General features: G+C 35.2%; 4 protein-coding genes across 8 annotated transcripts in view; all 4 read right to left on the bottom strand.

The window, feature by feature from the left end:
• Positions 1 to 64: 64 nt before the first annotated feature.
• Positions 65 to 14,778, bottom strand: LOC129577031 (uncharacterized). 2 transcript variants are annotated; one of them, XM_055463400.1, is made up of 6 exons: positions 14,345 to 14,778; positions 14,058 to 14,181; positions 11,252 to 11,431; positions 5,128 to 5,257; positions 4,843 to 5,037; positions 65 to 3,773 (listed from the first exon to the last, which is right to left on the bottom strand). In XM_055463400.1, the coding sequence occupies exons 1-6, from the start codon at positions 14,659 to 14,661 to the stop codon at positions 3,643 to 3,645; spliced, it is 1,077 nt and encodes a 358-aa protein (XP_055319375.1). In that variant the 5' UTR covers positions 14,662 to 14,778; the 3' UTR covers positions 65 to 3,642. The 2 variants fall into 2 exon arrangements, with proteins under 2 accessions (XP_055319375.1, XP_055319376.1); XM_055463401.1 differs by having other exon boundaries at positions 11,252 to 11,428.
• A 671-nt stretch (positions 14,779 to 15,449) lies between these two features.
• On the bottom strand, positions 15,450 to 20,252 carry LOC129577032 (uncharacterized). Its single transcript, XM_055463402.1, has 5 exons — positions 19,783 to 20,252; positions 19,442 to 19,556; positions 19,035 to 19,166; positions 18,673 to 18,785; positions 15,450 to 18,571 (listed from the first exon to the last, which is right to left on the bottom strand). Exons 1-5 carry the CDS (start codon positions 19,838 to 19,840, stop codon positions 18,117 to 18,119), a joined length of 873 nt encoding a protein of 290 aa, XP_055319377.1. The 5' UTR covers positions 19,841 to 20,252; the 3' UTR covers positions 15,450 to 18,116.
• A 1,739-nt stretch (positions 20,253 to 21,991) lies between these two features.
• LOC129577030 (uncharacterized) lies at positions 21,992 to 23,563 on the bottom strand. The gene is made up of 5 exons (XM_055463399.1): positions 23,414 to 23,563; positions 23,127 to 23,223; positions 22,923 to 23,048; positions 22,413 to 22,801; positions 21,992 to 22,266 (listed from the first exon to the last, which is right to left on the bottom strand). Exons 1-5 carry the CDS (start codon positions 23,463 to 23,465, stop codon positions 22,085 to 22,087), a joined length of 846 nt encoding a protein of 281 aa, XP_055319374.1. The 5' UTR covers positions 23,466 to 23,563; the 3' UTR covers positions 21,992 to 22,084.
• Positions 23,564 to 25,490: 1,927 nt separating this feature from the next.
• The window catches only part of LOC129577029 (V-type proton ATPase subunit C), a 30,814-nt gene continuing 28,347 nt past the window's right edge, over positions 25,491 to 27,957 (bottom strand). For all 4 annotated transcript variants that reach the window (XM_055463397.1, XM_055463395.1, XM_055463398.1 and 1 more), the window contains 3 exons: positions 27,782 to 27,879; positions 27,548 to 27,683; positions 25,491 to 27,389 (listed from right to left, as the gene is read on the bottom strand). In XM_055463397.1, coding sequence (XP_055319372.1) covers positions 27,291 to 27,389; positions 27,548 to 27,683; positions 27,782 to 27,879 — 333 coding nt within the window. In that variant the 3' untranslated portion in view covers positions 25,491 to 27,290. The remainder of the gene's footprint in view (positions 27,390 to 27,547; positions 27,684 to 27,781; positions 27,880 to 27,957) is intronic.

The raw sequence follows: 27,957 nt of genomic DNA, 5'->3' as shown, positions 1-27,957 counted from the left end.
AAGATGCATTTCTTACCTAATACGAGGTGAAGAAAAAATGAAATAAAAATGCATCGACACATCAAATGTTGCATCAATTTATTTATGTAATGAGTCTTAACCATTTATTCAAAACTGTCTGGTACTATTCAAAAAATACAAGCGATTTGGTTTTACATTATGCATAATTTGATTGGTTCAAAGTTCTATAGACCTGTTAGGGCGAAAAAGGTTGTTAGATTTGAATTAAGCTCAGTCCAATTGTCAATAACTCTATCGATGCATCACTCTAATCGACACATAATGAAAGGAAACCGAAATTTCGAAGGAAAAAAATTCAAATCGAATCGAAATTTTCTGTACGAGTGATTAATAAAATATTTTCTGCATGATGACTACAATTTCTTTTATTTATAAGCTAAATATAGAGTTCCGATAGTCGATTCTTCTTATCTTAATTACGTACATGAGTTACCGTTTTCACTTTACAATTTTTCAGAATAAATGAGTTTCAAAATCAACCGCTAATCGCTATATTGGGGCCAATAGTTTTTTTTTTTTTATTCAAACCTTCATTTAAGAAGGACTAACAATCGAATTTTTCGTGTCATTTCGTTGCACATTTTGTTAAATAGTAATTAAATCACAGACCTTCGAAACATTTCCAACGAATTCGTTCGTTTTTCTCGCAAAATTGTACGCTGATTGAAACGGAAGCATGAATATCTCTATGAATCTAAGTTACATTGTTCAAAAAATAAATATTGCTGTCAGATTGAAATGCAGCTTCAGATCGAAAACATTTTTCCGATGGCAATATTTTACAACTGCCACGCAAAAAAACTGAATAAAAAAAATGTGTTGGATTAAATACTTCCAGTATTTAAAGTTGCGGGGGATTTCTGGCGCTTGAACTACGAGAGATTGCGGTTTTTTTTCCACAGTCTGAATTAAGATCGATTTTGTGTTCATGTTCGTAATAATAATAATCATTTTGGATATGTATATTCGTTGTCATTGCCAATTTTTATGAATGCCTGAAAAAAAAACAACGAAAATGAAAAGCGACAGAAGACAAATCGATTCAAGTGAAGCTCATTGTCTGTCTGGAGACCGAAAAAACAAGAGAAAAAAACTATACCGTATCCAAGCACATTCCCAAATAATTGAAATGTGCAACTTTTTTCTGGGCTATTTCTATTTTTCATTCATTTTTGCAAGCATTGGCATAGACAGATTAGGGAGAGAAAAAAACAAAACGATTTCTCTTGTGCTATTTGAAGTGTTTCAATGTTGAGAAGGAGCTAGTCCATAGCTACTCCGCTTGGAGCATTGCCAACACACAAAATGGCCAAGGCAAATAGTCTCATAATCAAATTTGAAAATGAAAAAGAAAAACAAACATTCACATGTCCATATTTCATACAATTCATTTCATTTCATTTGTGTTTATCTTGATGCCATTTGCTTTATGCGGTCGCAGTTAATATCTGCTCAATTTTGAATAGAATCGGAAATATTTTTTTATTTTGAAACAATCAATTTGTCATTACATTTCCGCTCACTTCCTTTGTTCGTTTTTCGTTTTTGTTTGTGTATGTTTTTTGCGTTCACTAGCTTTCAATAAAATTGTTTTAACATTATCAGAGCATTTTGATTGCCAAGCACTTAATATTAAAAACATTTTAACAATCGAAATCAAATTCATTATCCAACAATTTATTTAATTATGATGATCAAATGGAAAAATATACCCTTATCTCACCAAATGGTGTCAATGCGATCGAAATTTTTAATGGTTTTTCTTTGGAATCTTCTTTTTTTTCTATGTTTCTGTTTGGATTTTTCATGGAATTCTTGATTAAAATGTTAGCCAACGTTACTTTTAATCGGATTTACCGTAATTGGAATTGTATACGTTGATTACATATACCTATGTGGTTTATTCATAAAATTGTGGAAGTACAGTTGAAAAGTAGTAGAGTTTATTGAGCCCAGTTGTTGTTGTCGTTTGGTTTTTTTTGTTTGTTTGTTTGTTTGTTTGTTTGTATGTTGTTATTGTGGAAGTCAAAATTGGTTCAAATTCTTAAAAAGGTCATAAATTCAAACAGACTGTGTTTTTTCTCTACTGGAATGAAGGTGAGCCAAATTCTTGACAAGCTCCGATCATTAATTTGACTAAAACTCTTTTTATGAGACGGTTACTCTCTCTCAATCTTCTCTTTCTCTCTTCCTCTAATTATCTCTTTCATAGCATCATAGCTTCGCTCTATATTCCAATTTGCCATTTTTCCATTTATTCAATGAAATAAAATCCGATTCAAGTCTTAATTTAAATGTCATAATCAATTTATGGTCAGAGCATTTCAAGAATATCCATGGCCTTGACGTTCAATGTTCATATTTTCACTAAATTGTCCAAAATGAGTCGAAATGTTGCCGTTGTGAAACGGCAAGGCTTGAAACGCGGTATGAAGCATGGACAACAGAAGAAGAAGAGAAAAAAACGACCCGAAAACAATGTCACAATTTTCGTTGGTTGGTTTGAAAATGGGGAAGGTCAAGACAATATATTTCCCTGTAAATTGGGCGTACAATTATCAAAAAATATGCGTCTTGAATTGATGACACAATGAATCAAGCCAAAAATGCAATTGCGTTTGTTTGGTTTATAATTTCATTAAGATTACTTATGTTAATTAACAACAATTAACAAAAATACACAACCATTTCCGTGTTATTTGCTCAATATATGGAAGAAACTATCCATATCATCTGATCAATGTCAACTGAGAGCGGGCATGTGATATAAATGCCTCTGCCTCATTCGGTTTTACTACACTGAAGGCGATGGAGGGATAAACAAACTTAAGCCTCGTGAATTTTCCAAGCGATTTATCAATATTTTTACAAGAAAAAATGAACAAAATTTTATTTAAATGTTTTTTTTTTTGTTTCATCTGTTTCATTGGAAGCTCACAAGCAATTGGAATCGATTAAAATCTATGGGTGTTTTGTTCTGATGATTTTGTCATTGTCATATCATTTAATTTTGATCGCATTATTGCATGTGTTCAGTTTTCACTTCCATTTTGATCAATATTTGATTTCATGCTTTGATTCGTAACGATCTATCTTATAAAATATGTCTACGTTTATTTTGGTTTTGTTTTATATTTGGACGGGATTTTCATGTATATGTATTTCAAGTTCATCTATTGCCATACTGACTCGATGATTGTGTGTCAGCTGTTCCATGTTTACTTTGTTGTTGTTGTCGTCGTTTAATTCGTCGAACGTAATATTTTGATTGTATTTTGTTCTATTTGTTTCCTATCATTGAATGGTCTAACTAAGTTTTTTTTTTTTTTAATATGCAATCGGAAGCAAATTGGTATTTGAATGAGGAAAATAAGGCGCGTGCAAATTGCGACTATGAACGGTGCAATGTTACTTTTTCGTCTCCTTAAACTAACACTAAAATGCTAATTTTCGTAACAAAACAAAGGCATTGGTTCCATTTTATATTCAACGTAATTTTTTGTTCTGTCGAATCGAATGAATGTTTAAAAGTTGAGCAAAAAAAAACGAATTTGTTTTGACTGGTTTTGCGAATACAGAAGCGCGATTATGTTTTTGAATAAACGGGATGAATGATTATAATTATTTTTGTCGTCTTGAACCCGATGGCTTAGCTGCTATCAGTGTACTGCTGTCCGTAGGTTTAGGTGACCCGGATGAGTGATCCAACATTGGTGGCAGGACATTATGATGGAATTCATTCACAATATTCCCTGAAAAGATAATTTGAACATTTAATCTCGCATTCAAATTTGAATACTTTGTTTCTATGTTTCATGCATTTTTTACGTTTCTATAGAACGACTCGATATGTTTTTTCACGAGTATTTCACATTTATATTGGTAGATTCAAATATATTTGAATTGAAATTGAATTGATATGGGCCAATCTAAATAGAATTGACCACATTGTTTGTGTGAAAATACACGGGCCGCATTTCATTTGCTAATGGAATCGTAATGCAAGCGTTAAACAATTCACCACACTCAATAATTGTGACAAGGTTGGCATGTATTTAAAATTGACTCCATTCTCCCGACGCCAATCGAGGATAATAGAGTCGTATTCAGCTGCCAAAAACCATAACGGAAAAACTTAATTAAGAAAATAAAAACTGAATCCAAAAGTTCAAAAAACATTTCAACATGATATGAATATGGTATATATCCAGGTATACAGAATGTGGTTTTTGAACTTTACTACAAAGGCCACAGTTGCGAATGACATTTATGTCTGAACATTTCGAAACCATCTTTTTCTGGTTTCTCTGATTCCAACGGTGGATTCGCTCTGCATATGTCAATGTTCCAAATCAAATCTGCCTCCAAGACATATTCTAATTTCATTGAGACATGGAAATCTTGACGAGATTCTTTTCCGGCTGAAATAAGTGGTTTCATTTCATTTATTCTAATGCATTGTGAAAATGTGAAAAGAAAATTGGCAACATAAATCTCAAATCTTATTAAGTTTTCTAGGTAAAGCTAAGAATTCTGAGTGCATTTCATGTCATGCATTTTAATGCAAATCGCATTTTCCGGGTAACGTTCTAACAAGCTGAATGATGAGTTTACATCATAAGCTCTTGACATTTGTAGATATTCACGGGAAATGTATGAAACATGCCTCCACCTGTGAGGCACTTCACATTGACTGAAGAGTGCATTGTACACAACATTTTTTTCTATCTACGATAAATATGATGATGAAATGAATATGCTTTTAAATCAGAAAATAACGAATGCGGTTCGAATGCATGCAACCAGCAAATTGTAATTTACCTGGTGGATAGTAGAATGCGACCACGAATATTTTACCGGTTTGTGATGTGGCTTTGCCAATGCCAAAATATTTGGTTTTCAACCAAACCATTTGAGTAAAGTGTCCGGCATTGACATTGGTGTGCAATAGTCCCACATCTTTGAAATAGTTGTATCGCCGTACCGTGCTGTACCAATACGAAGCCACCTCTTGACCTATTATCATTGTTGAAGTTTGGGACAAAATGTTGCGAAATCAAAAAATTAACACATTTTACGGCTTGTGGTATATAAATGAAATAATACCTGTCAAATCCGTAACCAGTGCACTACATGGACAACAAAATAAATTTTGCCCAAGCGTTTTTGCTGGCCGATAGTAGAATTCATTCATTGCTGCTAAATGATTTGCCCACTTTTGCGCTGCATCACATAACTATTGGACAAAAATAGAGGATTAATGAACAGAATGTAGATCAGGGTGGTCCAAACTGATTTATCATGGTAAGGTATATGCTCCCAAAAGCTTAAAATTAAATTGGACTCAAAACTAGCTGATTCCCTTTTTCAGATAAAAAAAAAAATGTTGAAATCTAGTGGTCGATATAGACGTACTTAAAATGGCTGTTTTTAACCTATTTTTCAACATATATATTCATAGAAAACCCATAGGTTATTCAAATCGAATCTGGTGACATGTCATTTTTAGGGTTGAAAAATTAGCTAATGTTGCTTTTTAAAAAAGTTTTATTACAAAAACATGGTTTTTTTAAATCAAATTCAGCCATTTAGCAAAAATACATGGTTTCAAGTGTATTTTTAACACCAAATTTGAACTCAGCGCCTCAAATTACCTTAAGATTAATTATGCTGATGACAAAAATCGAATAATCTCAGAACTAAAATTTTCTAGTAGTGTTCACGTATCGAAAAAAAAATCACATTTTCCACGTATTTTTCCACCAAAATTAAATTTTTGTTCAAAGCAGCCATTTTCATGGTTTTTTAGGCCGCAGAATTCGAATCCACCCAAAAAGAAATAACAAAATTTTAAATGGGAAAAATTGATATTTTTCTATACATTTATACGGATATTTTTGCGTTTTTTCGGTTTTTCTCCAAAAATGACCAAAACCTGTTCAAAATGCCTAATACCATGCCAAACGATTTATCGAACAATGAAAAGATTTTGGAACGATTAGATTTAGAAAGAATGCTTACTACCACACGCGCACTTGTTTCCATTCTCTTTGTCGCTTATTCGCAAAACGAATGTTCACACTTACCAAGGTGTCACATTTAGAAGCTAAGTGTGGAGTCGCGCTTGGGTAGACAGAGTTCTTGCTTGGATATAGAATATAAAAAAATCGGCTCAAATGGAAGTAGAATAGTGGACGAGAAAAAAGCGATAGCTAAAGGGACAGAAGTAGAAGAAATATTCTCTATTCAAATTTGTTGGAAAACTTGGTAAAAACAACTATCTGGGAAGACAGAGAAATGAATAAGACCATACTAGCTTCTATTTGGTAACCAAATATTGGTTCAACACTTTGGATGAACAATATTCATTTGTAATTAAAAGAAGATGTAGCACTGCTTAATAAGCAAACAATACGTTGATGCTAGCGTTGATGAATGGTACAAAATTAAGAAAAATATTTTTACATCAAATGCGAGCAGTAGGTGAAAGCGGTCAAAAAAATCACCAATTTTCAAATTCGTTACGATCAAATAAATTTCAAGTTACCTAAAAATAACAATTCCACCAGAGTCATTCCCAAATGGGATGACCATCAAAATATTTATAAAAAAGTTCAATTCATCATCGGCGTTGGCGCGTGTGGTAGTTGAATGAAATTGATGTGTCTTTTATTCACCAGCAATATGATCTTATCAACAGTAGCAATGACGCTACTCACCATTAGCTGGGGAACACACAACACACATTATTCCGCTTTCATTGCTTTTGAATAAATTAAGAGTGTTTTTAATTGGCTCGTTTTCGTATTGCATTGATTCCATTAGCGCTGCCAATTTCTCTCTTCAATCTGCTCCATTTCAAGTGGATTGCGTCGGGAATGTGTGCTTGTGTGTGGATCTATTCAAATGCTACCATTTCTTTTCACTTTGTTGAATTAGAATCATGAATGCCATATCACATTCAGCTAGCGAAGCATATACCCGACGTAAATGTCACGACAAAATAAATAATACAGATGAATATTCAAATCTTGGCAAATTTGCCGAAATGTCTTCGGGTGGGGCGATTTCAATTCTAGATTTTATGTAGTTTAATGTAGTGTATTTACTTTTTTAATGTAGGAACAATTTTTTTGAGTAATCGGCTATCGAAAAACCGCTCCAAAATGGGGATACTCAAATCTTGGTCGAAAAACGAATTTTCCATGAATCTACCTACGGTTATTTTAGTGGTTGGAATTTAATTGTAGTGACCCAAAAATAAGAATCACAATTATTTTTGAGTCACTACAACAACCGTAGGTGATTCTACAATTATTTTTGGGTCACTACAATAACCGTAGGTGGTTCTACAATTAATTCTGGGTTACTACAATTAATAAAACAGTTTGGCCCAGTTTTGGCGCATTTTTTCTCCCTACAAAAACAAAACACTGCTGTTGTCAAATAAGTTGTTGAAAATATCAAGAATCGGACGACTGATTTGAATTCTACATTTTTTCTACAATTTTATGGACCCTAGAAACAATAGAAAAAAGATTTAGTTTGTGGAATATTCGATTTGGGGCCAAGATTTGAGTATTACCGATTTTGGACCAATTTTCATGACTCGTCCCGATATCGAACGAACGGGCAGACATATTTGAAAACAGACAATTGATTTGAATTCTACAATTTATCTACAATTTTTGTAAAACATTCTCCATTCGAAAAAACATTTGATTCATGGAAAATTCGTTTTTTGACCAAGATTTGAGTGCCCCCATTTTGGAGCGGGTTTTCGATAGCCGATTACTCAAAAAAATTGTTCCTACATAAAAAAAGTAAATACACTACATTAAACTACATAAAATCTACAATTGAAATCGCCCTACCCGAAGACATTTCGGCAAATTTGCCAAGATTTGAATATTCATCTAATAATACTCAATTCAAAGAAATCAGAAATGTGGAGGAAAAAGTGCGCGCACAGCGTACACATATCATCCGATTTGAAAAGAAACATTTCAAAGCAGATCATCAACGGGAAAAAATATCCGAGCAGAAAGAAATGAAAAAACAACAAAAAAAAGCGTAGAAAAAATTTGCTTTCTATATTCGATGCATTTGGATGCCTTCCAGTTTTTCGCTCAGTTGAGATTTTATCTCCATATTTTTGTTGTTGTAGTTGGCTCATTTTTTTGCATTAAACTGAATTTGGTTTGATTCGGCGTCTATTTCGAGGTTTGTCATTGAGGACACACGTTTACACGGGAAATCATCGAACAAAATAACGAGAGCGAAAATGTTTGTTGCCAGACGGATTCGATTCGGGTTTCTATTGATATTGCATCGATATTTACCGGAAACATTTCCATTGCCAACTACCGCCAACCCCAAAAATATATTTTCAATGATTTATTACGGTGCAATGATAATGACAAGATAAAATGTATTACAAGATAACAACGGCACCGCACATAACAGAGTTATTTTCGGTTTCTGTTCTGGTTCTTGGTGTGCGGTGCTCTGTGAAATTGCAACGAACGTCAGCCCGTAGATTGCGTGACCCCAACAGCTTACAGCGCACGAAATAACCGTAACCAATTTCGCTGGCGTTTATTCTATAGTTTCTTTTCTTGGGCTTATTTTACATGGAGTTTTTTTTTCGGCGCGAAAAATTTACACGTGCAACTGCTGAGATTTCCTGCGGTTCCGAAATGTTGTTTGCCGTTCTGTTTGTTTTAGCAACATGAAAATTACCGAAATCGGGCCATTCTTAACCGGATTTCTTCATGCCATAAAGCACTCATAGCACACTTCAGGACCACAAGGTTGCTGCAACAGCAATATACCACCGGCGATCCTGGTGGCACCGATTGTAATGTGTTGAAAAATACATTGTAACACACAGGATTTTACTATCGGTGCCACAAGGTGTCGCTAGTGGTAATGCTCTTGCAGCAACGGTGTGTTCAGGACATTGTGTTTATCGGTAATTATGCGGAATATTGCTGCATTCATGCATATATTAAATACGTGTGTGTGCTGTTGTTAGACTCAATCCATTTGACAGTCCACCAAAAAGCTCGGCACGCGTACCAATATGCACTTGAACCAAATGCCATGCTTTAGCTATTTTCCAATATTTAGATATCTTGTTACGGTATTTTCAGAATTATATTCATCATTCTATCACTCAATAATCCTTTGACATTTTGATCATAATACTGTGCAACTGTTCGATTTTCAAATACGACACAAAGAAAAAAAACAGTTTGATGAACTTTATATATATCACAGCAAATTACAAGCGGATTCGTGTCTCGAATGGTTTTGTTGATTAATTCAAGTCTTTTTTTTTCTTTGCTCGTCGGAGAATCCGAACGCTTCAGTTCATATGTATAATTGAAATTTAAGTAAACAATGCAAAGCAAAGTAAACACCATTCAAGCTTTATGGCTCATAAAAATTGCAAAGGAAAATTTCCTATGTGATACGATCAATTGCTTATTGAATAAACTTGGTTTTTACATCATATTTCTTATCACAAAACATTTCAACAGCGCTTAGTTTCCGCTTTCATTTTCGATTGAATCGCTGAGGATAAATGTGTGAGCTAGTGAAAGCAACATTTACTCTAAGATATTTCCAATGTCCATCGCACGCAAAAGCGATGCTAATTTGAAAATAAATGAAAAAATACACAAAAAGCGGAGAAAATGAAGGATGGCGCAAATAGGAGAGAAATTGGGAAATTCTCAATTTCTCAATCAGAACAAAATAGGACAACAAAACGTTAGTTCAAAACCTTCCAAAAACGATTTACATGTGATTTTTATGTATTTTCCTCAAAATCTGTCAATTTGAACAGTTACCCATGTAAGTTTCTACAAACAACAGAGTAAATCGCCTAGCTTATGTTGCCAATACGCTTGAATCAATTTTCAAGATTTGGAATTTATTCTCAATGCTTCAGTGTACGCTCGTCGGCAACCAATTTGGCAATAATGTTACAATAATCCTTGAACTGTCGACTGCGCTAACAATCGTGTTACATTGTTATGAATAATCGTATGAATTATACGCATAAATGTTGCACCGTTGACAAAAACTCAATTGATATTCCGTACAGTTTTACTCGATATGCTACACTAATCAAATTTTATAATGAAATTCTTGTGCCCTTTTCATCGTGTTCTTTCTCGTTTTTTATGTCGATTTTTCGTCGCCTTAGGAAAAACAAGCGGGGCACATTTTTGGTCATACATAATAGCTTTGAAATATTCACGGCGTAATGCTGCGTGTTTTACATGGTACGTGTTTCGTAAAAATGTGAAGATTTTTCTGCGGAATATTGTTTATAATTTCGACTTGGGGAAAAGGTTTCTTCTCGAAATTGCTCATCTTTATGAGCAAAAAATTGCAATAAAACGAAAAGTAATAAATTTATCCGAAAGAAGAAAAAAAACATAATCGTTCCACAAATGTTCTAAGCCCATAATAACGAATTTGTATACTTGTTTATTATGTGCTGAAATAATTGAAACCATCAAAGGAGAGTGCACCAGCGAAAAAAAACGAAGTGTGACAAAAGCTATCAAATGAATGCAAATTTCAAAGCAAATTCTATGAAAAAAAAACTCTAAACAATGGAAACCAGGCACCGTATTTATGAAAAATAAAGGCAATGTTCGATTAAAGAAAATTGTTCCACCAGTTTTGCATGGCTGTTTTTCTGCTTTATTCATTGAATTCAGAAAAAACTTTTTTTTTCTCTATCAACTCATTGAATTGGTATATTATTCATTGAAGTGACCAATTCAAAATGAGCCATAACCATTAGCAACAAGCCAAAAAGTTTGCTGCAATTAATGATGCGACAAATAATGCTGTGACACTTGCGACGCGAGACGAGAACCAGTGCTGAATCAATTTAACAACGTCACTCAAAAGCACGCACACAAAACCAATTTCTCGGTCGTGCTTTTTTGCTGTGTAGCTGTTTCTCATGCCCGATTAAATTGTAGGAAATCATCATCAAATCCCAAATGGTTTCGAAGTTCCAGCATAGTTTCAAATAATTTTCATTTTCATTTTATTATTACGATTAGACTTAATGGGCAGTAGTGCGTGCGTATATTTTCCCTGTTCTTTTCTTTCCTTTGTATTTGTTTGGGTGTTATGATTGTTATGACTGTGAAAGCGATATGGGAGAGTGAGGGAAAAGTCTACGGAATGTAGTACTTACTTCGGGTGATACGGTGAGTGCTTGGGCTGAATGTCGAGCGCGATATTCGTTGTGCCAACACAGGCAGTCGAGTATAAAGTCCTTATCCTGTACAAAGCTGCTGATCGATTTGGGACTTTCGTCACCGGCAACACTAACACTTCCTTGCTCATTGTATGAATCACGATTGGGAAATGACTGCTGCATTCGCAACGATGATAATAAAAATAAAGAACAATTACCCATTTTAAAATGAAAAGGTCATACACGGAGAAAAGGTGAGAAGTAACAGAGAGAAAGAGAGAGAGAGAGAGACAAAGCGACGAAACAACAGATATGAATTTATTGCAATCACACCGAACTATTTATCGTCGTGTCGACAGTGACGGCGGTGGTGGTAGCAATGAAAAAAAGTACATAGAAAGAATGCACCTAAAAAAAAATGCCAAACACACAGTTGATCGATCAATCCAAACTAACTGGAAATTGTGGAGTGCAGCAACTCTTTTTCGCTCTTTGAGCAGTATTGCAGCCGTCGAAAGGTCGTTATTGATACATTTTAGCGCTTTTTATTTTTATTTATGTGCTAAGAACATAAGTCATTTGGCTTGATCGCCTACGAATATATACATTTTTCTCACATTTTTTTTTTCTTCTCTGGCTATTTAAAGCCAGGAGTTTTTCTTCATACTATATATGCGCGCTGTGTTTACGTGCTACATTGATGAATGGCGAAAAATTAAATTTAATTACAATAATAATAATGTGAATAGTAATCAAATAGCAATTATTCGAATTGAAGAAAACGGAGTTCGCATCACATGGTGCACCAACAATGAAATGGGTTGGCCGAAAACAGAAAACAACAACAAAGTAAACCACGAACCCATAGACCACATCAAACATATGTGCATGATATATTGGTAAACTTACTATTTTCTTTAGCCGTTTCTTCGGTTTTATTTTTTTCTTTCGCAATTGGTCACGGAATTCGTTGTTAACGGGGCATGTTTCTTGTGCTTGCCACCCCTTATTCGTATTCAAATGAGATGGCGAATTCAATAATAATTATTGTGTATGCATATCAAAATAGTTTTTGATACGCGACGCGGGCGCAAAGCGAAAGTTCCTTGGTTGTTGTTGTTTTTGTTGTTGCTTTTTTTGGCACAAAAGAAAAACCCATTGCGACTGACTCAATGGGAATAGATACAATGCAAACAATAGGTCGAATTTCTTTTATTCATTTACAACGAATCTGCTATTAACATCGAATCCACCATATAGAGGCGGAAGATATAACAAATCCAATTACTGATATAGAAATGGCCATAAAAATAAACAACAACAACCACACATCCCATTCGAGTGTATTTTTTTTTCATTTCATTGGGCCAACAATTCGGTTGAAACGGAAACGTCGCTGAGAACCTAGCAACGACGACGATGACGACGACGAATGAAAGGAATTATGAATTTATGAATCTGAAGGAGAAAATCTTGATCAAATTTGTATGCCCATTCCACAACATTGGCTTGCAAAAGGATATTTATTATTATTATGGCAGAGTTTTCTCTGTATTTCTGCTTCTCCGTCTTTTGCATTCGTTCTATTGGATTTATATTGCCGTTTGTAACGAGCACGAAAATGAATGAATGCGTACCGCGAATCATAAATGCATAAATTGATTTAAAGCCATGAGCACTCGTTCGCGACACACAACTCATTGAATTAAAAGTTTCTTTTCTTTATTGTTGTTGTTATTGCTTTCGAATTGGAAATATTTCTCTCTACCCTTGAGTGCGAAACATTGACACGAAAGAAATTGGTGAACGCATAAACGATGAATTTGAAAAATGTATTGCGCGGGACATTATTTGCTATTCAATAGATTATTATGTATCTAGGGTTGGGAGCTTAACCGAACTTCTTAGCGATTCAAATGTATGTTAAGTTGCGTTGCAGAGTGATTGGCTGCAAATTTTCTCTCCATTGTTTCAGTTACACACGACAAAAAATGATGTAATGCAAATGTGTGCATTGGAGAATTTCGGTAAGATATTAACCATATTCCATGGATGGTGATAATTTGTTGACGTCAATTTCACTCTCAGCACGTGGCATTTTAGCACCAACATACATCACAAATCACGACATAACACTGGATAAATATGGTGACAAATGATGCACGTAACACCATTAAACGGAATAAAGAGAGCGAGGGAGAGAGAGAGAGAGAGAACTGAACAAGCTGAGATTCAGCACAAAATGAATTGAGATAGGTCATGTGTGATGTGACAATTTGACGAAAGCATGCATGTCACGACGACAAAATTCATAGCAACGTACGAGCGTATAAGAGAGTCATTTGTCTGCCGTTGTTTTGCTTACACATTCTTGTGAGTGAATATATTAGCTGTTGGGCTGTCACTTTCGTCTCTCGAACCGAAAGAAAAAATTTGGATGCAATCTCTATCTATATCTTTGTGTTTGTGTTCAACGCCATTCAACAATGCGAAAGTTATTGTTTGTCTGAATGTCTTCATTCAATAAACTGTCTGTCATTCAGATTAGTCGACAAGTTGTGCTCGCTCTCTCTCTCTCTCTCTCTCTCTCTCTCTCTCTCTCTCTCTTATCCTCAATTTCGCTGACTAGGTATTTTATATCGGAATAAAATGGTTTCAGTTGTGTTGGATTCGAAACACAGTTCAACAGATCCAATTTATTTTATGTTTTACAGCAACAATTGTGAATAATAGAAAAAAAACCCAGCCAATCTTCCTTTTCTTCAATGTGACGGTGGAAATCAATTAAAACTTCAATACGCACCTTTGACAACAACGGTCGGTTATCTAGTTCATCCGGATTTGATTCTTCGCTTATGGGTCGTCTGCGCTCTAAATCACATGCTGCCACTCGTTTCCGTAGATTTGCCATTACAATTGCCTCTTCGCTGCAAACCAAAAGCAAATTTAAATTTTATTTTCTTCGACAGAGCGAAAAGTTTTTATGTGGATTTCGGGGATGAATACACTTGAAAAGTTGAGATAAAAAGTTTATGGTGACATGTCAGAAAAAGAGAGAGAGAGCGAGAGAATGACTTGGAATCAATTTACCGTCTTCGGCTGGGTATTAGCCGTGTGTTGATGCCAGGGCCAGTAACAATTGGATTGACACTAAATTCAGGCGTTGTGAATTGAAGACGCTTTGAGCCACCTTTGCGCTTTTGGAGAATTGGTGTACTACTCAGAATTGGTGTTGTGGTTGCGGTTGCAGTTGCCGTTGCAGCGGCGATGGCCGGTTTCTTTTGCAGTATATTTAATTCGATCAAGTCATCGGTGCTACACGACGCAACACCCGATGCCATTGCTGATGCTGCCGATGACGATGATGGTGCTGTCGCTTTGACGCCTGAATTCGTATTTATTGCCATTGCTTGTTGAATTTGCTTCTGTTGATTGATTTCGAAATGTTACGCAGCTGTTTGTTTTTCTTTCGTTGTAATAACACTTTCAAACGAACATTTTCCGAAGTTTCTCGTCCTTTTTTCTTTGTTTGATTGGTATTGTTGATGTATGTTACATTTTAAATTTTGTATGCGGCATACCTTCGAGTCTTCAATTTCGCTTTCAAACCATTCGAAACACTTATTTTCGACGACTCTCCGGTTTTATTTTTTCGTTCGTTTTTTTTTTCCTCTTAAAACCTCATATACATAATTTATCTACATTCTAGGCACTGTTTATCAATAAAATGGTGTTTTGCAATATATCTATGTTGAATGTGGAAAACTCTTGGCTCAAATGTGTAATATCATTTGAGTATGTTTACAGAAATAACAACAACAACGACGAATAAAAGAAACCCGAAATAAAACGTGTGTTGGATTCAATTACACTTATAAAACTGTTGTTTGATACTGAGCAAGCGAGAGCGATAGCCAAATGCGAATATATATGATACGATGGAGAGTGCGGCGTGGCGCGGGCGGATGGAGGGAAAATGAAGCGGAATAAATAGGTTAAATGCGGTTTGTTTATGCAGTTATGCGTCAAAAAGCATACGCATTTTCTATGACTACACCACCTCAACCGAGACTCACTATCCAGTTATGTTGATGTAAGAAATAAATACTTTTACATAGCAGTGTTGAAACATCCAAAACTCACTGCAAGCATGACAACTGCCAACATCACTAAGCGGCCGATTTTTATTTACAAGTTTTTTTTCGTGTGTGCCTGTTTTATTTTTCTTCCTCTTTTTACGAGTTTCAAAATTGTTTTCGTTTTCAAAGTTTATTTACATTCCGTTCGACCGAACAAGGTAAAGAAGTGTGTACAAATTTAGTGATGATAAACAACAAAAAAATTGAGATTGATTGGAAGTGAACACACACACGGAGAGAGAAAAAGAAAAGAAACGGTCGTTTGATTTGTTTTTTCCCCTCTCTTTACAGTCTCTATTTAGTGGAAAAGGTAAACCACCGAGCTTGAGATAAACAAATTTGGTTGGCTTTGCAGTGCGGAATTTCACACGATGTTCGAGGACTTAACTTGAGTTGTGAAAGAATACGTGAGAGAGAGAAAGTGTGTGAACAAGAACAAGAACAGTAGTATATGAGTGACTGTACGATTGGGTGGTTCAATTCGAACTGAATGTTATTCGTGCACTCGATTTTGGGCATCGACCGCCCGATGGAAACATCAAATCCAAAAGCACACACAATAATACTACACTCGAAACCAGTTCAACGGAATCGAACACGCTCTATATATACACGCTCGTTGTGTGCTATAAGGCAGACTCTCGTGCTTTGCACTCGAAACGACATGGCATTCACTCTCAGCCTGAGTCCGTATGAGTATGGCTGATTCTTTTTTGTTTCTTCCACTTTTCGCGAATTTAGGTCTTCCGCATTTATTTGTGTTCGTTTCTCGGTTGATTTTTCATATATGCTCTCGCTCGCTCTCTCTATCTGGGAAATACACAGACAAGCATGCTGCTGTTCACACCATTTCCATGTCATGCTCGGAATGTGTATGCTATGTGTGCATGATGTGTATGCTTTCAGTGTGGGGCGCAATGTCGTCGCGAATTTTCGTTCGTTACATTTATTGCAGAACTGCTGCTGTGCCAGTGTTTGAATGTGTAGTCGTTGTGTTTGTTTTTTTCATCTCTCTCACTCATTTTTGCATGGAATGAAATATAAAAGGCGACGCAAATCATTCTGGCACTAGCATCAATTCCATTCTTTCCATCCAAAATATGCATGAGTTCACATACGCGACATCATAACACTATTCAGCCAAATATTCGAATTGGTTCACACGTTATGTATACACAAAATTTCGAGAGAGGAGGAAAATGTGTTCAGAGAGCACACTAGCCCAGCTAATGTATTTGGATCGGTTAGCATACATAACATAGCCAATTGTGTGTTGGTCAATGGAACGCAATAGAACTAACCCTCCCTGAGTCAAGCCTGTGACCCGTTGACATGGAGACCGTATATATTGGGTATGCCAATTGTACAGTAACTGCATGACATTGAATTTCCTGGGCATTGCTATGCCAAAGCATGTTCTGCCCTTCGATTGCTTCCTAGAAGAATCAATATTTAATTCACTTTGAAATTGGATACATATCAACTCAAGGGAATTTTCGTCTGGACCAACACATAAACCGAGCACATCGATTTCATGAGGACATATCAAAAGGCTTTCGTTGGGGTGTGTCGTTTACTCTGCTTCCTTCCAAAGTTCTTCGATCTTTAATGTATTCCAACCATATATATGTATATTCGATTAAATATCACCAGAACTGCACAGCCATGTGACACGACAATCCGTTGTTATCCATCCACGAACACGCGCTCCAATCTCTGCAATGATCAAAGCGTCTCCATGTTAAGTGACACGTGCTCGTCTTTCCCTCATGCCTAGCATGTGTGTTATGTATCGCAAATTGTACATGAAATGGAAAATGAAGGGAAAAAACAACAGATATCGCGAGTTTTCCACTAGCACAAAACGCATTTGTATTTATGAAGACAACATGAGATGAGCCAAACTATTATGTATTCAAGAGATGTTTGTAAAATGTGCGACGTTTCATCTCTGCCGATGGTTGCTGGGTGCACTGCGTGTGCCACGTGTATGTGTATATGTGTATGGGTGTATCCAAGCAGGAACCGTAGCAGACAGATCAGTGTGTTTTGTGGTGACAAAACATTCCGCCTGTATCGGGGTCGATCAGCTGTGCTCTAATCAAAGTACAAATCATGGCCAAATGATTGGAAAGAATTTGCGTCGTGTTATTCGAACGGTTATGTTAATCTGTTATCGAGTCGGTATGGCTCCATTTCTATCCCGTCCCAAGCGACATGCAGAGTAAACAACGCATGTAATAAAAGCCATCAACAATATATATGCAGACATTCCACCATTTTCGTCTGTTCTTTAGTATACTTTGAATCTACAGCCTTTCTCACTCTCCCTCCTTCAGTCTAGTCTTTCTTCTTCGTTGCTCAATATTGTGTATGGTATTTGATGGAAATTACGTTACCTACTTTCAATGCTCTCAATGCAACCATGGATATTCATAAGCCAATATTTTTATTTTGCTTTATTTTAATTGGCCCAACGATGACGTCTAGTGCATGCAATGAAATTCATAAACTCATAAATTTTCGTTGGTTTTGTAAGTATTTATATTTTCGTATGGTTTTTCTTTTGTTTCTTCAATAAAATCCAAGAGCACAGAAAAACCAATCTGTGGCATTTCGTTATTTCTTATTCGAAATTATGAAAATTCATTTACACGCACAACATTCTCACATCTAGAATACATAATATTAAATAAAATTGTGATAATTTTAGCTCTTTCGGTTTAGCAGTGACCATTCTGTACGCAATGCATCATCGGTGGAATACGGCAACTGCATTCGACACAATACTTTTCCGATTTGATTTTGTCGCCGATTCTTAACGCTAAAGTGCCAAAATTGCACATCATTTGTGTATCGTTGAGTGTCACTTGATGCGTACTACTTGAGATTATCTCATCTTTTGGGTCGGGACACTTCCAGTCAATTGGACAGCAATTGGACTTTCCATAGTAGATTGGTATGCAACCGGCCATTAAACGGTCCGCATAATAGATTTCAATGTTACATTTCACCTTTTGACAGTTTGGATTGTTAACAATGGTTGTGTTGCTCCAATGCTCATCACATATGCATGTATGACAGCCGATTCGGTCGGAAAACATTTTTTGCCCTTTAACATATTCCTTGTTCTCTAAATAACATCGTGTACGTGATAATTCAACAATTTTATCTCGATCTATGGAAAGCCGAACAGTGGCATTATCAGAAAGTGGAACATCATAACATTTAGAAATATCGGCGATTGGTCCGCTATAAAACACACTTTTCAACACTTACTGCACTCGTATTTGCCGCAACATCGATCAAATTGACTCTGGTAGATGCACTCCAGCTTTGGACCATTGAATACCTCTGGACACTCGATGCTTGCACATCGAAATTTCATGCCACTGCATTCAGTAGAAATAGATTTTTTTAATTTTTTTTTTTTTTGGAAACTGATTAAAAAAACATCGGAAATATGACATAGAAGGATTATTGGAAAAAAGATTTGAAATGAAAATAAATTCAAGAAGAAAAAACAGAAGTCTTCGTGTTTAAAATAAAAAATGTCAATAAAATTTGCTTTTCATTTTTCCATTGATTCAAAGTGTTCAAACTTTGTCTTGAAGAAAACCAGAACAAAAAATGGCACTCACTCCATTGTCTTGGCACAATAGCAGGCAGCGCTGCATAGTGGCTCCTCAGAATCCGACAATTTCTCGTTGAGATTGTACGAGTTCCCATTTACATGGCATTTTCCGTCGTTTTCTAGTTTCGGGCACTCAAATCTGGCAATGACATCAGTAAACAACAATCACACATCACGCGAATTACATGCGTCAACAACCGACGACAAACGAAAAGATAAGAAAAAAAAGAAGCAATATTGAACAAACAGATTGAAAACAAGTCTAAAGAGGTTCATCCGCAAAAAACCCACAAACAACAACATAATCGCGCAGCGAATGAGCGAAAATGAATGCTGTTGTACGATGTGACGGTGCTGCTGCTGCTTCGTCGCACAAAAACTTAATTCAATCACATACAACAAATTTAAACTCACCTAATTGGGCAACAATTGGTCTCATTGTAAATTGGACGACAACCGAGTTCATAATAATGATTCGGTATTTGCTCGTTACACTTGTGATCATCGCATCCTTGACCATTGACATTAGCTTATGTAGTGACGATCAAATCCAATTCGAACGGTTTGTTCGGGTCGTTGAAAATGTAAACAAAAAGAAATATGTTTTCAGGTTGAATTCTTTTGTTCAGTGTAACCGAGACAAAAAAAAAAAGAACGCCCGAAAATGCCTAACATCGTGATTCCGTTTAAAATTCATTTTGCATGTAAAAAATTCAAAATTTGGAATGGTCGAAATTGTGCGAGAAATACGTTACCATTTAAAAATGTGACACCAAACAACAAGAACATCAGCGTCAGTAGTAATTTAGTCATTTTTTTCTTCGCTATGCTCACCGATTGTGTTTTAAACTATTTTTCAAGTAATTTGTTTGTTTATTTGTGGTGCTGTTTTCTCCACTTCTCCTTCTACTTCTAAGTTTCGCTAGCGAATTGTGTTTATAAAATTGAAAGCAATAAACTGTCACAACTGTGTGACTCCGGGAACTCCAACCGAATCCAATCTGGCTTCCAGTCAACGGTACACTGATTTCAGTCGCAACAATTCGCTTCGGTTTTTATGTCACGAATGCAATTTACAATTGCAATTGAAATGATACACAACAAAATATGTGAAAGAAAACATACGATCGACAATGAAAATCAAATTCAAGAGCTTTTTTTCTCCCGCGAATGTTTACAAATGGAGTGTGGCGTGAGCACACTGAGATGACTATACACAAATCGCTGAATGTGCACTCGCTCGCTCATTTGTATTGTCACACCGACCAAGGAAGCAGACAAAAAGCTCTCTTTCTCTCTCTCTCTCTCTCTCTCTCTCTCTCTCTCTCTCTCTCTCTGTCACTTTTATTCGCTCGCGTGCAAAAATAAGAATGAAGATATTTTGCAAGCAATTACATCACACGCTTGTATTACCTCTTGTCGTATCGCACCAAATCGCTTTGTCTTTTTTTGTTGTTGCCTCACATCACTTATGGAATATTGCTGGTTATACACGTTGCCACAATTGAAATTCATTACAATGAATGAAAGAGTGCGACAGACAATCCAAAATACATAAATTACATTTTTCTTCTGCATTTGAGCTTATTTTCCATTTGAGTACTTCACTCGGGTACTCAGCACCATCGAATTTTGAATGAATCAATTTTGTGTGATAACCTACATTAAAGAGAAGAAGAAAAAGTTGGCAGAAAAAAAAGCAATACTATGGTGTTTCGATGCTGGTGCATTCATTTTAAACCATTATTCATAGCAAACCATGTGTGCACATTCAACGCGTACCTCGAATTCGATCACCGAATCAAATTTACTTGAACTGTATGGTTTTGCTTAACAATAAGCATTTGAAGCGTAAAATTACCTTTGATTTATATCATTTCCTAAATCATGATCTTATCTAGCCTTTGTCTTCACATCGTCGAGAAATATAACCGGGTGAATTAAATCATTCGACTCTTTATGTGTGTGTGTGACTGTGTTTTGCTGTCGATTTATAAGTGAATTTATACGTTGAGATATTGAATCGTCTGCAAGTGACTCGAATTGTGTAAACAAGTGTGCATGTCCCTTGTGTAACGCCAAACCGGCATAGAATAAAAGTTTTCGAATTCTATTTATGCCAATAACATTGGCTTCTTTTGCATTCGAGTGCAGTAACACTGACTAAGGGCACTTTGTGCCTTTTCTCTCTCTCTCTCTCTCTCTCTCTCTCTCTCCCTCTTCATATTTATTACTTCCGATAAGAACAATGTTCCATTTTAAAGTGCATATGAACAACGACCAAAAGCGAACGGCAAACGACTAACAAAACCTATTAGCTAGCTTGGTTTATAAATAACGCCCTGTTAACCAATTTTCCCGTCTCTCTCTCACTCTATGCAGAAAAAAAAACCGACTATGAGTTCAAAGTATCGTTAATTGGATCTTTCCTTCATGCGCAACCTTTGAACCGAATAAAAACAACGACACCGAATGCATATTTTCTACGTTGCATGATATAATTATGCACTTGATGATTTTGGCATGAATTTCCAACACAATTTTATTCCCACGAAGAAACTCGTTATTCTGGACTCGACTCATTTTCGGTTTCATCGAAAACGGCGCCCGAAAAAGTTTTAATCATTTTAATTTTACCTTTGTAGTTGATTTGCGTAAAAACTCGTTTTCCAAACTGAAAAATAATAGTAATAATAATAACGTAAACAAATTAAAGCAGTAAGCTGCTGCACTGTGATGCTATGATTCAATAAATGACCTAATTGGCGTGGTGTTGGATGCTGGGTGTAGAAGGTCGTCAACAGCAACAGCATTTCGGTGAATCACTCTGATTACGGACGAATTCAAATTAAAAACATCAAAATAATTTGCAAACTCATTACTAAATGATTTGCACAGAAAGAGAAGAAGGGAACAAAAGTTCTCAACTTCTTGTCGCGTGCAAATGGGCTAATGAAAACGAGATTATGTCATGACGATCACATTAATCTATCTTTATTGTTATTTTAATCGAAAATCCATTTATTTTTGCCCGCGGATTAAAGACATCGATTGGATTTAATGACATTTTTCGGTTGTAATTGTACGGACGCATTGTGCCATCGGCGGTGTTTGACACGAACATTCCAAGCATGGGTCAGTTGTCTTGATTACATCGCCAATATTCAATGTTTGATTGCCATATTTACAGACGTGCTCTGATTTTATGCCTTTTGCTTCAATCATATCCGTTTCAATTGCTGCTCAAATGATGAAGAGAGAAAGAGACGGAGAGAAAGAACGGGGAAGAGAGATTAAAACACGTTTATATACACAACTGTGTTGAAGCAACGAAAAAAATCTAAAGAGAAATAAACTCGAATAGGAAACAAAATCGAACACTCACGGCATTTGAATTCAAATGGACAGCATAGACCGTCGTTAAAATAAACCGGAATACAGCCTAATTGTAAATAGCTTAACTGATGCAATTCAATGCCACATTGGACGGGATTGCAGCTTGGATTCTGTGAAATGTCCGTTTTATTATCGTATTTTTCGTCGCACAAGCACTTGTAGCACGGTGCATTTGGTGAATAAATCAAATTTCCCTTAACATATTCATGACCATCGCTCCAGCATCGTGGCAATTTCTCGATTATGGCTTTGTCACACAGTAAATTGGTCGAACAACAGCTATCGATGGTAAATTGGTAGACACAATCGAAGCGTGGTGCCGATTTTGCTTCAGGACACTCATCAAATTTACAAGAGAATCCAAATTCATCATCCGACCTGTATACAGTTGGTTGGGTGTAACGATTTTCAAATTGTAATGCCGTTGGATGAGAATTATTTTAATTGAAAAATAAATTCAAGAAATCGATATAAACATTTCATGAATTGCAAGTCTTACCCATCGCATGTACAAGACGAAGTGCATGTTGGTAAACTGTTTGAAATTTCATTGCCAAGGCTGAATTGTTTGCCATCCAAATGACACTTGGTACGATCGAGCACTTTGAAGTCGGGACATTCGTATCTAATTTTGAAACGGAGTTTTTATTTCGTGCTCGGTCAAATTTCAGACAAAAAGCAGGTTGAACCAAATTTGATTTACCGGGATGGGCATGCGTCTTTCGGTTCATCTTTATCTCTGATTGGAGTGCATTTCATTTCCTCATAATGCTTATGACCGGGGCATGTGTGAAAAGCACCTGTATCAAAAATTGCGCTTGATGAATTTGATTGAATAAAAAAAATCGTTTGTTTTTTCATATTCAAAAACTTTTTCTTTGTCTAGTTTATTCTCCAGGCTATGGAAAATAGTGGGAAGAATGTCTTCGTCTAAAAATCAACAAAAATAAAAACGAAAAAAGTTCAAGAAAATGTAAAAGTCTAATCTACCACAAAACGATGCCACTGCACAAACAAAAACCACCAATTTCACGGTAAACATTTTGCAATCGTCAACTTAGTGTGTACTTCGAAGTCGAACGTTTCGCGACTATTTTCACTGAAATGGCTGGCACTCGGTTGTGCCATTAAAAACCATCTTTTTTTTCATTCATTTATATAAATTAAATTTGCGGTCAGCAAGTTCGCAGAAAGGGAAAAGCCACAACTGATTGGATTTGCGGACGCAACGCGCTCCTGCACACACACACACGCACACACAAGCGCGAACGGCCTTGAAAACGAATGAGAAAAACAAGTTGTGTCTAGATTCATATGAAAATAATAACTAGATACAACCGTGATGATAATAATTTCTGAAACATTTTAGATCAGGCCGAAAAGGTTTTGCGTTCGGCTTTGTGTTTAACCAGTTTGATTAGGTGACGCATCGATGCGCGAAACTTGTACGCTTGACCAGGTAAATGGCATTCAACACATCGTTGCTTTTTTTTCTGCTGTGGCCGGTATTCCCCAAAAACGCAACCTGAATTGACGCAACCTGAAAACTAATTCACACCGTTTAACCAACGAACACCGGAAAGAATTCCAATACGAAGCAATTCGATGATGCTAAAAGAAAAACAAACAAACGAAAAACTTTGCACATAGTTTCATGGTGAAATAAAAACACACAACCATCGGTATCGTTTATATATATATATATATATATATATGCATGAACAACAGGTGATAAACATATCTTTATTGTTTAAATTTTTCCTTCTTAAAAGTTTTGGTTTTTTCTTCTTCTTACTTTTCAAATGGCATTCGGTTTTGTGAAATGATTCTGATTTCACCGTTGTCTCTGTGATTTTTATTCAATTGTTATTACGAATATAAACGATAAAAAGAAAATAAACAAACTGACTGAATTTAATAATTGAATTAAATTTAAAAGGTAAACCAACCATGAAACAATTTCTTTTTATTACTAATATTCTAATTAAGATCAAATGAATACGGATTTGGCTACTATGAATGAAAAAAATGTTCTTCTCTTGTTTTTTTCCATTTTTTTTTTGTTGCGTTTTAGCTGCTGCATCCCATTTATTGATTTAAAAATAATATTTCGGAGATTTAATGAAAGAAAAAAACAAATTGTGACAATTTTATGGTTTGGTCAACTCAATTCTACGGTAAAAATTGGAATGTCGATATTTTTGATATGAATTGTTGTTGTTGTTTGTTTTGTTTTTTGGAAACGAAACAGAATTTCTAATATGACACACCATTTGAGTAAGGTATGAGATGGCGAAAGTGAATCCATTCATTTTGTATGTACACGTGTACAGACGGCACAACTGTATGTTCAATATCATTTGATCATTTAAATATGTTATTTTTTACAATTTGCTTCATTTGTTAAAGACATTGAACTTGAATAGTTAACTATCCATTAGTATCGTTCTAATTCAAAGGAATTTTTCTTTATTTTACTTTAAATTTAATAAAATAAATCGCTGGATGTGGTTTTGTTCTTGTGGTTGACCATTTTAGCTACAATATATTAGACTAATTTACAGAAGAAAGTTGTTTCATTTTTTTCAATTAAATTATTTATTGTTCTCTCGTTTTTTTTTTAGTAAATATGTCGGATTTGCCCATTTTGTCTCTATTTGTTTTTCACTTCATAATGTGTTTTTTTCACTTGAAAATATTTCTTGTTTCTACTTATGTGCATTACTTGTAAATGTTCAAAACCAAAGTTTGGTTACCAAACATGTTCACCAGGCCAAACGCGCAATAAAACACAGTACCGAATGTGTGAGCTAATAATTGAGTGATATTGCATGAAATGAAACCAATTCAATGTGAACCTTTTTTGCGATGGGAAATAAATGTGATTAAAACCAAAATATTACCTCTCTTTCTCTCCCTTGCTCTCAAAAAATGATCGAAGACCTTAACATAGTCTAATTCAATTGTTGGAATTGAAATAATGCGTGCATTTCTCGTGAAAAAAATCTTCGTTTTTTTTTCAACATTTAAATCCATATTGTAACAGAAACAAACAAAAAAGAAACTATTTTATTAACACAACAAAATTTGTTTATCCGTTTATTTTCACTATCGATTAAAATACTGTCTTTTTACATAATTATTTTTTTTTCCTTCATTTTTTACAACGTGTATTTGTGTTTTGTTGTTGTTTTTCTTTAGATCATTTACAATGTTCTCATTAAAATTGATTTCCTCACTATTATATGCATCATCATATTAATATGTAACGTTTTGTGTGTTATAACTCAAAAACAATTTGTTCCATTTTTATTCTCGTAATTTGTCAGGTTCTTCGACCTATTTCTTGGCAAATATATAGATTTGTTTTTTCTTTCTCTCTATTTACTTTCGATCTTAACTCAGAAAAAATAAGCAAATAACGACGACGACAACGAAAAAAGAAAAGAAAATAATAATAAGAATGAAACCGGAGGAGAGAAGAAGAACGAAGAAAAAAAAATTACTGTGTACATAAAGGACAAGGGAAAGAAAAAATTTTTTTGTTTGTTTAAACTGTCTCGACAAATTGTAAAGGTTACATAGCGAATAAAATATACAATAAGAATTAAATTAACAAAGAAAGTTCACAAAGTTGTGTGTGTGTGTGTGTGTGTTAGTGTCTCTATCACTTTCTCTTGGCTGCCCTAAATAGAATTGTTCTTGCGTGTATGTGTGTGTGTGTTGATTTCTTTTGGCTGTCAATTGCAATCAAAGTGATGCTAAAAATATATGAAATTACTGGGAGAAAGAAAGATAGATCCTTATAAAGTTTATTACGAACAACACACACATACTTCTTTGTTACTTTTTGTTTTAAATAATGGAATCATTGAACGCATTTAAAACAAGAACCCACACACATTTCTAGCCACATGGAAAGAAAGGAAAAAAACTGATTTGGTTTTGGTGACTCAATATGGGTGCGATATGTACAGAATTAAGAAGAAAACAAAATAACCAGGATGTCAAAATATGTGGCAAAATTACGGACTTAATTGATACGGTTGATTCCAGCCAACACAAATGGATGATGCCAAATATAATGAATCATCTATTTTTTTGTTGTTAAAAATGTGCAGATTTACAGCTCTCGAATCTTTACATCCTTTTGAAACGCAACACAATTGCGACGTCACTGCAATTATTCAATTCTATCGCTGTGTCATACTGCACGCCTTACATATATTTATTGGCTTGTGTATGACACGAAACGAAAATACGTTACACCTACTTCTAAGTAAGGATACATTTGAAACGTTCAATTCATAAAATGAAGCACGAAAAAAATAGACGCAAACCGGGTAACAATCAATTCAAGTCCATTTTATGGATATATATTTTGGAATAACTGACCGAAATCATTGACCGATTCGAATTGAAATTTGAAACGCGGCACATTTGTGCGTGAAACATGTTATAAATAAGTAGAAGTATTTTTGATGACCTTGTTTATTTGAAAATGTGTCGTTTTCCCATCACGTTTCAAAATAAAATCATAATTGGTTTCAAATCGATATCTGTCCGATCGAACAACATATACATATAGGGTTTTTTTCTCTTTAAAAGATTCAAACGTTTCAAATGAATTGGTTTGGAAAATTGTATATTGGTTTTTCTCAGTTTTTTCTTTTCTCTTCACGTTTCAGTGCAACACATTTATCGCCCTTGCCAATTGATTGGAATACATAATATTTATATTGATTGCTGGCTTGGTGAAAGTAAGTAATTGTGGTTTTTGTTGTTGTTGTTCTTTTCTGTGTATGGATTGAAATGTATTGGATACGTTCGGGGGTTTTTGTTTTGTTTTTGTATTATTGCCATTCCATTAGTTAATTTTCGATTCCACCATATCGATGTTTAGTTTGTAGTGAACGTATGGATAGTATTCGGATTGGCCGAATCCAAGACCGGGAATATCGACATTCTGAAAAGAATAGCATCGGAATTAGTTTTTTTTTCTTAATCAAATTTAGACATATTTCGATTATTAACGCCAATTTATTTGGAGATCTTTAAAAAAAAAAACTTAAATAACAATCGAAATTCAAACATGATCTCTTAATTTAATTGCTTGACACTTACATCAGCGTTGTTTGAAGGAGCTGATGCTGAGCCATCCAGATGGCTGTACAGCTGATTGAGCACATCACGCAGTCTTTTGACGCTTTTCTTGTTTGGATGAATCAAAATTGCTTGGAAATTGACGGGTAAGCCGTACCTACATAAAAATAGACAAAAAATGCCGTTAAAATCATTTCCGAATTCTCATTGGTGAGAGTAGAGTAAAATCCACATTTAGTAATGCAATGCACTCACCTGAGAACCGATTCAACGAATACACGAAGTGCTTTGACGTGAATCCAGGCGCAGAATGTTTCGCTGAAATTCACTTTCAACCATCGAACAAGTGGACCCTAAATAAATCAAAATTACACCGAATTAACATTTTCTCTTCAGATTCAGTATAAACAGCGAATTCAATTTTCTTTCCA

This window comes from Sitodiplosis mosellana, unplaced genomic scaffold, assembly GCF_009176505.1.
Source record: "Sitodiplosis mosellana isolate CC-2019 unplaced genomic scaffold, AAFC_SMos_1.0 Smas_scaffold_6197, whole genome shotgun sequence".
In the NCBI taxonomy this organism is placed as follows: Eukaryota; Metazoa; Arthropoda; class Insecta; order Diptera; family Cecidomyiidae; genus Sitodiplosis; species Sitodiplosis mosellana.
The sequence above is the reverse complement of the archived record's forward strand: the minus strand, read 5'-3'. Positions and strand labels throughout refer to the sequence as shown.